This window comes from Phalaenopsis equestris, unplaced genomic scaffold (genome assembly GCF_001263595.1).
Source record: "Phalaenopsis equestris unplaced genomic scaffold, ASM126359v1 Scaffold001116, whole genome shotgun sequence".
Lineage (NCBI taxonomy): Eukaryota > Viridiplantae > Streptophyta > Magnoliopsida > Asparagales > Orchidaceae > Phalaenopsis > Phalaenopsis equestris.
This window is the reverse complement of record NW_018165555.1, coordinates 1,018,834-1,030,999: the sequence shown is the minus strand read 5'-3', so window position 1 is coordinate 1,030,999 and position 12,166 is coordinate 1,018,834. Positions and strand designations below refer to the sequence as shown.

Genomic DNA, 12,166 nt, shown 5'->3' with positions numbered 1-12,166 from the left:
TATATATATATATACGTAAATTAAAACGTCATGCCGAAGCGGGCGACGAGATTTCAATTCCGGCGACCTACAGCTTCTTACGGGCGACCCCCCCAAACAACCTCCTTTCTTTTTTGTGCCGACAGATTCTCCATGCAAAAGTTGACAAGACCTAAAACTATTATAATCCCCAATAATGACCGTGCCGAATAAAAATATCAACTAAAGTGATCTATTTTCGAGATTAAGCTCTAAATAATGTTTGAAAACTTAATTTATATAAATTGTATATATGATCCAAAGCTATTAAATTTCCAATAATGGTAGCTTGAATATAAGTCTCAATCAAATGTGTTTATTTTCATGATTAAGCTCTAAATAATGTTTAAAGAACTCAGTTTATTTAAGTTGTGAATCCGATCCTCTGTGAGCAAGGAAGAATTGACAGAATTCAAAATTATTAAAATCTCTGCTGATGACTATGCTAAATGTAAATCTCAACAAAGGAACCTATTTTCAAAGTTAAGCTCTAACTAATATTTGAAGAACTCAAGTATATAAGTTATAAATCTGACCCTATGTGATCAGACAAAGTTGCCAAGGCTATTAAAATATATGATGATAGTCGTGTTGAATGCAAATCTCAACTAAAGAGGTCTATTTTTAAGAGTAATCTCTAAATTATATTCTAAAAACTCAATTCATATAAATTATAGAGAGAATTGACAAAGTCCAAAGCAATTAAAATCCTTGATAATAACTGTGTTGAAGGGAATTTTAACTGAAGGGATCCATCATAAAATAAAAGTTTTGAAATTATTAAAAAAATTATAAAAATATTTAAATGAAAATAGATCACTTAAATATAAAGAACCAAATTCATCCACCATTTGCAGTGGTTTATTAAGGGCGATACATTTATTTATAAACTAAACTTACAAAAAGAAAATATCATACCAATTATATCATTATATTCACTCAAAATAATCTCATGTAAGTAATGACGTGATACAAGTCATTTGTTCATGCGGTTTAACTTAATAGTTCCACAAATAAATTACAACCAAAACCCTTTAAACAGGTCGTTTAGCCAATAGACTCCATTAGATGATTTAATCAATAGGCTTTATCAAGTGAATTAGACAGTAAGCTCTACTATATTATGATCATGGCTATGGTCTGTATGTTTTCCAATAACTTTATTTATTTAAGTCATGAGCTATTAGGTGTATTTCATGAGGCATTAAGCCCATTTGTTAACTGATGTCAACTTAGATTAATCCCATTAGACTAACAATCACCCTAGATATAAAAGGTTCCATTGAACGAAACAACAATTGGTTGCTAACAAGCATCCTTCCGTCATATAAGGTCAACTATCTCTTCTGACTAAGTAGACCATGAGATATTGATCAAGTTCGTCATCATTCCCCCCCACCCCCACTCCCACCATCTGCTCAAAAGCTCAAAGTGATGAATTTCTATATTTAAAAAACTTATTTGATATTACCATACATTGAGCAATCAACTCTTTAATGACTAGCCTTGATCGAAAGTGTTATCCCATGAACGTAAAGAAATTAACCATAAGTTGTGCCTTTGTATGGAAAACCTCGAACCCCAAATCTTGAAGTCCTCACATGATGATGATGAAATCTCTGTGTAGTGTCTTACATAATATATAAACTGCCTTCTGAAAATTTGACTCGAAACCTTAAGATAAACTCTAACTCATTTCCTTCTCGAGATAAGCTGAGGCGTCGAATTTTCGGTGCCCACAATAACTTGGCTATAAGTTGTATAAAAAGAATTATAAATAATTTGAGTAAACAAAACAGATTCATAAAGCCAATTTCAAATGATTAAAATTGCTAATTATGATGATAACCAGCATAATCATAACTATTCTCATTGAAAATATTTATTGCAGAAAAATTCACAATCATATTTTTTTATGGATTTTCATAAGAATCCCTGAACATACCTTCTGCATGTATAAATACAAAGAAAATATGCAATTCTTTTAAAAATAGGTACTGCTTAAAAATCTGTTGTGCATCGGTCGGAATTCATGATTACATTAAAAATTGTCTACAACATTTATGAATATGAGAAAAGAAAATCTTTCAAAAAGCCATTTTTACACAAACTCCCTAGTTTTTTTTTACTGCTTTCAAGTGCAACTCAAATATTTGTAAAATATGCTTATAATAAATTAAAAAATTATAAAAATGCAACAGCCCTGAAGAGATGTATTGCAAGTAATACGTGATAAAAGAACCTCTAAATATTTTCTTCATGAGTAACTGAAAACATGATACATGCACATATTTATGTTGTAAATAGTTGATGGAAAATACTGCAAAGTTGGCAAGTATTTGAGAGAATGGTCTCAACCATCATGAACTTTTTTTCTTTTTTGTATTTTGATAATGATTTTTCATTTGTTCAACAAACTAATCCATTCTCACAGTTCTAACTTCATGTTTGATCAAGTCAAAGTACACGAGTATTTTTATGACTTGGCTAACCGTATCACTTTTTGTAAGTGTGGTACCGTCGACCTATCATGTTTCATGCCCTTCTCTGTTCATAGTTAGATATCACGATGCCCCATCATGTATTGGGTTGCTAATACAACTTTTTCCTTGATTTAAGTTGCAACCTTCTACTATTCCCTTTCACAAGCGCCAATATTAACAACTTCTTCATTGAGTACCTATGCTTGCCTACAGTAATTTGAAGAAGGGCATAAAGAGATGGGTACAGTGAGTGATTGTGTATGAGAGACAGAGGGAGGGAGGAGGGGACAAAAAAATATGTAGAATGTGTGTTTGTGTATGAGAGAGAGAGAGAGTAAGGTAAAGTGCATTTGAAAATTGACCAAAAAAGCTCCTAGCATCGGTCCTGTATCCAATTAAGATATATTGTGACAAGGGAAGAGTGAATAACACCACTGTTGCAGGAGGGTCTTCATATGCTTGCCTACACTAATTTGAAGAGGAAGGGCAGAAAGACATAAGTAGAGTGTGTGTTTGTGTATGCGAGCGAGCGAGCGAGCGAGCGAGCGAGAGAGAGAGAGAGAGAGAGAGAGAGAGAGAGAGAGAGAGAGAAGTGGGGTTGGGGTGAGGTAAAGTGAGTTTCAAAATTGGCCAAAACAGCTCCTTGCATCACTCCTATATCCAAGTAAGGGCGACTGAGGTAAGGGAAGAGTGAATAATATCACTGTTGCAAGAGGATCCTCATTTCTTTTCCCTAGAATAATAATATATGTATCGAAAAGGAATGAAATGATGTTTTTCAACAGCACAGATATCAAAATAGATGGCATTATAAATCATTGGCCGAAATGCAATATCAGTTCACTAACAAGAGCTAACCTATTATGTCCCATTAACAATAAAAAACATAAAAAATTATATATTCCAATTATATTCTACAAGCCGTTAATTTTCCATATTAAATATATGCCTTTTATATTGTTTAGATGATTATATTACATTAAAAAAATAGTCGTTTTGCATCTACAAAGGCATCAAGGACGTACGTTGAAATAGAAAGAAATGGCAAAATGAAAAGGAATTTGCAGAAGTAGCTGTTGGAAGGGAATATTTTTGAGATTTATTCTCTGTAAAATAGCAAAAAGGCCTAGGCACAAAATTTCCAAAACAAATTAGACTGGATAGAAATCAGTATGAAAAAAATTTAATCATGACAGTGCTTAGTCCAGATGTATACTATGTGATCAAAATGCGAAAAAAAATGCCAAATTAATTCGAGTTTCCAGTTTAGAAACAAAAAAAGATATATAAGAAATGAGCCAATATGACAAATTAATAAGTCATGAAACCTTTAATGGCTGCCTTTCATCTTCTCTGCTCCGTTTCTTGCTGCCATGAGGTCTAGAAGGAGAGGAGTGCCTGATATCAAGTCTTTGACTGGGCTTCTCTCCTGAATGGAAAGCCTCTATCACAGTGCTTCTAAGAGGGAAGCTTCTAGTTGTTTCACCCACCAGACCTTTCCATTCCCTGTTACGCCTACTTCTGGAGACATTAACTAAATGTTCATCCTCATGCTCGGAATCAATATATGAAGCACCACCTGCTTGCACCATCTCTGGATTTGATTTCCCAAAATAGTCATTTGTTGTCACTTTTGCGTTCGCAGCTTCTTCGGTAAGAGCTTCTTCTGGTTCGGCGTACAGATGCCAGTTTAGAGATAAATAATCCCATAACCTGCAAAAGAATGTGTTCCCTAATATGCAGTAATAGAAACAAAGAAGCAAATGATGATCTCGAAAACAATAGGAGTTCCACCAAGCATTTGGCGATGGGAAATTCACCAGGTTACAAAAGCGTCGCTGTCATCCCCTAGAAATACATTCAATTCCCTTTTAGCTTCATCTTTGCCCCTTCCATTCCTGAGCAGCACAATCACATACTCCTGAAAAGATTGAAACCAAGAAGCAAACAAATATTAACGTTTCATTAAAATCTCCATTAGAATAGATCGCAAAACTAACTGTTATAAACAGATCGCTAACGGGGTGTTCAACACAGAACCCATTTCATTTCAAAACCATATATGATTATGAATATGAATGAACACGACAAAATTAATCACGGGAACGCGAACGATGGGCAAGGATGAAAAGATTGTACCACCAAGGTGTCGTCAGTGTAATCTCCCATAAACTCCTTCAGCTTCTCCTTCACCTTCTCCTGCAACCCCGCCGCACCCTCTCCGGCGAAGTTAACCCGGAAGGCCCAATCATTACCATCACGTTCAATCCCTCCCATCACTCACAAAGCAAAGAGAATCCCCTATATCCCAAAGTCCTAAATTCACATCGACCCTGCAAGTTTTTTTTTGTAAAATTCCTCCACCAAAACAAACCCTAGCACCTCCGGAATTATCAAAGAAAAATTATAATGCAGATTCGAAGGATCGAAACGCCTAAATCAGGAAACTATCTGCGAAGATTTATAGGCACGGCTGCATGGAAGATGGCCAGCCGATTTACCAGGACTCCAATCGACTCGTCCCCGCCGACGCTTGCCGAGTGACTAGGCGTCCAATCCAATTTATCGGTAAGTTCTATTTTTTGAGAAAATCCTGATCGGTACATTTTAATCCTTTTTTTTAAAAAAAAAATTTTTAGGTAGAGCTCACCGAAATACATTCCGATCATAGATCAACTGATGTACGATCAGGATCAGATCCATATGCAATAATTTTTTCTATTTTTGAGGCATTGTGAAATTTACATAGATTGCATAAATTTTGAGTTTTAATATTTATAATACTTGGCTCTTTCAAATCATAGCAAAAATAAAATCATTTTATCTTTTATTTTATGAAATATGTGCACTTAGATATAAGTAAAATGATTTATTCATATAAAAAAAATTTAATATTTAATATATAAATACATATAAAAATTGAATGATATGTATGTAAATCTTCTAAAATATTTTTTTTTTTTTGTAGGAACTGGATAGGTAAATGTTTTAAAATAAATTTAATTGCTATGAAATTTAATTTAATTTCCTACTATTCTAATATTAATTTTCTCTAAAAAAAATAATATTATCTTGCTCCTAGGAAAATATTCTTAATCGCACCTACACAATATTAAAATATAAAATTAATTCACAAAAATATAAAAATTACTTTATCTTTAAATCTTATTCTAATCAAGAATAGAGAGAGCGGGAGAGAGAGAGAACTGAATCTTTAAATCTTATTCTGCTTCAATCTAAGGTTTCAGTCATTCTTTCTTATTTCTCTTTCTCTTTCTCTTGGGAAAATATTTATATTTTAGATGATCGTTGCATGCAGAGGGTGTGATTGCAATATTTAAAGAGAAGCTTTGTCATCTCAAGCTTCTCTCTAGGGTTTTCGAGTTTCTTTGTATTTTCTTTTTCTATTTGGAAAAAACTATCATGCTTTTTTTTTTTTTTTACTTGGGTCTTCTTTCGAATTTTGGGGGTTCATTGTCCTTTTTTTTTTTATGGTTTATCTCTTTTTTCTCCACATAGTTCTACTTCTTCTCGACTGCTTCTTGGCTCTGAATTACTTAACTATAATAGTCGAGTTTCTTCACATTGTAAAGGTTTTTCTAATTTTAACTTATTATTTATTCCTTATTCACAAGATGATATTTCTTTTTTTGAACTTAGAATTCAAGAATGATCGAAACAGTGGAAGTGGGCCTTGGTTTGATGTGCGCTAGGGAATAGACCATTATATGGTAATTTACAATAGGCGGATTAATAGAATGTGATAATTAAAAGGTTTGTTGTTTTTTTATCTCTTACAAAAAGGTTACTTTTTATTTAAATTTAGCTTTGAAAATAATTGAAAATGGTTTTAATGGGTGGTTATTGGTTCATCTATTGAAAACCATTTATTTTTAAAAGATAGTCCACTAATTTTAGGTCGGTTAAAGAATAATTTAAAGTTGTTCGCATTTGGGTAAAATTCCCTAACTTAACTTTGTGTCGTTGGAATAAAATTGTGATTTCTAAGATTGCTAACAAAATTGGTTTTCCTTTAGCTGATGATTCTTTAGCGGCTAAAGGTGCATATCTCTTTTTTTATAGTTAACCTACAATTTTATATCAACTCTCATCTTCTTGATTTTATTTCTCTTGATATAAATGAACAATAATTTATTTTACTTGTCTTGTATGAGTGAAAATCATGTCCCTAGAAGACTTGTTCCACATTTTCTCGTGATTAACGATTTTGTCCAATATCAAATAATCACCAATCTGCTATTATTTTACTTGTGTTTATGAATAGGAATAATAACAAGAATGATCAAAGGTTTAATAGGAGGAGTATACCTCATCTTCTTGTTACATTATTGTTCTTATTATTGCTCTGATTAATGTTTAATAATTCTACTAACTGTCTTGCATATGTTCTAAACATTTTTGTTACAACTGAAATGTCTTCTAGCAATAATGAAATGAATGTGGATGTTGGAGAAATTAATCATGTTGTTGTAGTTTCCAATGTTAATGTTATAGTTTTTATTACCTTTCGAGTTAATATGGACTATGATGACATCAATGTACAAGAAAGTTTGACTATTAGTGATGAATGTAACATTGTTGATGGTTTGGATACTCCTATTTTAAAAAATTATTCTATTCTGTATAACGATCTTGATTTTGTTATTGTTGCAGATGGCACCAGTAATATTGATATTAGAAATAATATATTTGATACTTCTAGTAACAGTATTATTCCACATAACTTTAATAATGTAATTTCATTTGTTCTCGTTGCTTTACCTCGCCTCTTTAAGGGAAAAAAGGGGAAGTGTAAAGTTGATAACACTCGTTAGCTATGGTTCTTTTTATTTTAGTTTTGTTTCTTCTTATAATTATTTATCTTAAATCCAAATATTTTTTGCTTGGAATGATCACAGGCTTTATAATGATTTTCAATTTGCTTATTTTAAGAGAATTCTTATGAAATCAAGCACGTATGATTAGTTTTTTTTTAAAACAAGCTTTCAATATCTTTTATTTATAAAATTTTCTCCAATAAGCGATTTAATATTTTTCCTGATGAATCTAATGTGCATAATTTTGACTTAGATGGTTACGATTATATTTGAATCAAGTGGAACTCTAATAATTTTTTTTTCATTACTTTGTACATTCATGGTCATGTCACTTTCTCTTCTTCTTTTAAATTTTATATTACTTTCATTTATGTTGATGTTGGATCGCGAACAATCATTTGTGAACACATCTTCAGAGTTAAAGTTGAGTGAAGGAAATAATAAAGTGAACTAAGAGCCTACGGAGAAAATTGGGGGAGTTCTCTTTATTCGTATTTTTGTCTCCCATTTATAGAAAAGAGGAAAAAGTTGTAGAAATCATTCTTCATATGGTTAATGCTATAATAAATTGTATGGATTTCATTCTATATCTATATTACAATTTGAATTTTGATATAGCGGTAGTTGGTCGATCAATTCACTATAATGCGGCCAGCTGAGGCGACCAACTAGGCGGCGATTATGCCTTGTGTTTAGTCAATCGAGGCGTTCAGTGGAACGATGATCTCGTACGTTGCGGCAAAAGCAGGTCGGTCGTTCAATCTTGATCAGAGGGTTTCTATTTGCGCTTCGTTCAATCAGTTGGTCGACTTTAAATTATTTTTGTAGGGCAGATAGTGGCTCTCTTGTAGCTTCGGCTTAAACCATGCGGGGCATATGTCTCGTCCGTTTGGTCAGTTCATCACCTCAGTCGAATCCCTCTATTTGGAAGATCTTAGGCTGATCTTGTCGCTACCTATAAGAGGTATCTATTTAGTCTTGCTGCTATGATGAATTAAGCATCGCACTTGGCGGATCTTGTCGTTATCGGGTGAGGGACCATTTCCTGGGCTTTGACATGTCCTATGTTTAGAGACACGGCTTCATCTGCTTGATGGTGACTTGTCGCTTTATTATTTTATCTTGGGGGAAGCTTTTTGTTTTTGGTTGTTTGTTCTTTTTGAGATTTGTGTCGGTGGCTCTAATGTATAAATATTAGTCTCCTAAATTTTCCTACTCCTTGGTGGTGACAACTACGGTAAGGACAGGAAAAATATTATCTTTAATTATGTCAATGAAATCAAGAAAATTTAATGATTAGTTCTCTCTTTAGTTTCATGTCTGACGTGTCTTATAAATAAGGTCAAGAGTTGGGTTGTTCATCTTTTTCCAACGTTTCTTGGGTTACAGAATAGGCGTTATGTCAGGTGGCACGAAAAACAAGACGGTCGACCCGAGCATACTGCCTTGGAGGGGTATCTACCAGCTATGACATCTATCCCAAAAAAAAAGAAAAAGGTGGTTAGAAAAGAAAGAAAGCGAGAGACAGCTATTCCTAAGTTGGTAAACTGGGTTGCCTCTTTCGATGGGCCCAAAAGGTCGCCAAGGAGGCTCCAGAAACAAGCAAACTTTAGTTCGAGTGAGGTTAGGGTTCTGGTTGTCCCATCGGCCCTGTCTGGGAAAAAAGGATGCCAACGATCGTCATAGTTTGAGGGCAGAGGTGGCGATGACTCTTAGTTGTTGCCCCTGGAGGAAAAGGGGGGTGGCGCCGCAGTGTGAGAGGAAGGCCGGCCCTTAACTGGGTTGAAGCTTGAGAGGCTCATGGGTATGTAAGGAGGCTCATGGGTTTACCGGAGACTCCCTCATAGGTCAGTGGCATGCCGACTGCAGGAGATGCAGAGGCTCTGCACCATACAATGAAAAGTCTTGCTGACTCAACTGTGCTGGGATGGATGGCTCATTGCAAACGTCTGGAGGTTGCCTTTCAACAACAGTCGTCTATCAACTCCCAGATAGAGGGAGAGATCATGTCATTGCTAGGTTATGTGAACGACGCCTGAGCTGAGAAGGGATCCATCCGCGGTTCGGTAGTTTTGAGTCGATTCCATAATGCGGCTGCCCAGATGGAGAAGATTATACTTAGTGGAGAGATAATCCTCCAAAGGTTACTTGAGAAGGGGTTCGTGTTGTCTGAAGCCACAAAGGACCAAGTTATTTAGCATTTTGTCTAAAACTTGGAATGATGATATTTGTCATAAATCCATATTTCAAACACACTTAATTTCAACGAACCAAACACGAACATAACACGAGCTTTGTTCGTTCGTGTTCGATTTGTTTACACCCCTAACGGTAAACCTAATCCTCAGCCCACGAATATAAATCAGTTGATTCACAAGATTTAGCGAATCTCAGATTTACAACCAAAATTGGTGAAATCTGGATTTAACAAATCCACGACTTTATTTTGTCCAAAATGAACGTTGGGCAGGATTTAGTTTACATCCCTCTTAAATCCCGTGATAAAACATTTGTCAGACAACCCCTTAGAAAACCAAATATTAAAAAAATTATTGCTATTTGACAATTGAACATTTTTGCAATAACATAATTTTCTTAATTCTCATTTTCAGTAATTATTATTAGCTTATCTTCTACTAGCAAACAAATAACCCATGTGACTAATGATAGAAACTAAATTCAATTATAAAAAATATCTCAAATACAAAATCAATCCAACAACACAAATCAGAGAAAATTTTAATGCAAACAAGTCTCCTCAACTCATTAATATTCTATTATCCTTCACTAGTTTAGAGTGCTTCTAAACCTTCATCAATCTCAACTTTGATGGATTACATATTTGTTTAAAAGATACAATATTTAGGGACCCTAAATATGATTTTGTATTCGTCATATTTTTATCGATTATATAAATTTTAGGAACTAAGAAATTCAGTTTCAAAATTTGGAAATTCAATTTTCAGGCATTTTCTTAAGCATGAAAGTTGAAACAGAATGAGAAGGAAACAACATAAAATAACAAGAAACAAAAGGAATTTTTTTACTAATAACATAATTCAACCCTTCACTTACATATTTGTCCACCATATATATATATCCACTAATACTACATCCATTATTGGTTTGCGCGAAAAGATAATGATGTATTTTACTTAGCAGAAATAATAGCTAATATGTTAAGAGAAAAAAAGAATAAAGTAAATGATACATCACATCGGTCTCCCCTATTTTATAAGAACTTATCCCGTGCAAAGAGGTTTGATTGTCAATTTCATTTGGGGGGTGATAGGCGTATCAGAAACATTAATTAGAAGATGCATGAGCTTAGTTGCCTTGTCAAACATGGCTACAACATTTTTATAATTATGTTTAGGGAGAACTATAGTATCAAGGATATGAATTGATATTTTTTTGTAAACAATACAAAAGGGACTCGAACATGTTAATCGATTTGGCATGGAGTAATAAGAAAATTTTGCTAATTGAGAGTGTGCATTCTACATCTAATTAACACTCATAGATAGTCCACATTTGCCCGTGATACTGAAGTAAACTCAAATAACAATATGTACACTAATATTATAAATAAAAAAGACAAATAGGTGATTACAACTAAACACACATTAAAATGAAAAATACAACAACATAATGCAAACTCACATTAGGATTTGAAATGTTGGTGGTGAGGGCCGGATAGATGGTTGGGCAGTGGTAGTGGGTGGGTGGAATGGGTTGTGGGATTGTTGGAAATGGCAAAGGAGGGGCTAGAACTATGTTGGAAGCAAGGTGAAAGGCCTGGAACAACAACAGTAACAAAGTGGAGGGATGGGATGGTGAGGGGCAGCGAAGAGTAAGGGTTGTGGACTGCAGGACAATAATAAGAGTGTTGTCCTATGTGGAAATAATAAGGAAGAAAGCGGTTTAAGGGTGCTTGCGATAAGAAGAAGAGGGAAGTGGGGTTTTTAGGAAGAAAAAACTAAGTTGGAAGGGATGAGTGTGAAGTATGGAAAATTCAAGAATAAATACCACCTCGAGAACGAGATACAGTCAAGGCACCACTTGACACTTAAAAGAGAATCACCACCTCGGAACAAGGTACAGTTGGAGCACCACTCTCCCTTGGACATAACCCAATAAGGAAAAAAACTTGGAGATGCTGACGGTTGTCCCAATAGAAAAACTCATAACTTAGAATATGAAAACAACATACTTATAGACCTAGGATAACTAAGAAGTGGACCCCACTCCAATTAAGATATAAATCCACATAAAGGAAGCATCCATAGGCTCTCCTAAACCAGTATAAGCCTTAGAGACTGTCTCCTGCACTCGTAAAATTCCATGTGTCGCCTTTGAGTGGGAGATGCATGTATCACACAGAGATGCCTGCATCAGTCTCCTAGGATTTGAGGAGATTTGATGTCATCCGTCGAAACTTTTGTCTCCTTATAATATAATGCCAAGTCATTCACATTGAAGGCAATGGTGTCACGGTAAGTTTCCTATAAGTCCATCCTATATATGTTGTCATTCCAAAATATATCCCAATAGAATAAGCATTCATCATTGTCGGCACTATTTTTGGTGTGGGGTTTGCCCGTAAGAAGCTGTCGGTCATCGGCATTGAAATCCCGTTGCCCGCTTCGGAAGGACGTTAAAAAAAATTTAGTTTTGAAAAAGATGAAGTCAAACTGACCCATAATTTTCATAGTTTAAATGAAAGAGCACTTTACCTCAAATCCTGTATCTATCCCAAAGGATGAATACAAGAATTGAGGGTGAGGCTCGATCAAATAAACTAGAGAAAGTCATGACATCCGTTTG

At 34.5% G+C, this 12,166-nt stretch overlaps 1 protein-coding gene across 2 annotated transcripts in view; it reads right to left on the bottom strand.

The window, feature by feature from the left end:
• Positions 1 to 5,078, bottom strand: part of LOC110033243 — a 41,825-nt gene extending 36,747 nt beyond the window's left edge. For both annotated transcript variants that reach the window (XM_020737161.1, XM_020737160.1), the window contains exons 1-3: positions 4,641 to 5,078; positions 4,322 to 4,422; positions 3,830 to 4,214 (exon numbers count right to left, since the gene is read on the bottom strand). In XM_020737161.1, the coding sequence (XP_020592820.1) occupies positions 3,830 to 4,214; positions 4,322 to 4,422; positions 4,641 to 4,778 (624 nt within the window). In that variant the 5' untranslated portion in view covers positions 4,779 to 5,078. The remainder of the gene's footprint in view (positions 1 to 3,829; positions 4,215 to 4,321; positions 4,423 to 4,640) is intronic.
• Positions 5,079 to 12,166: the final 7,088 nt, after the last annotated feature.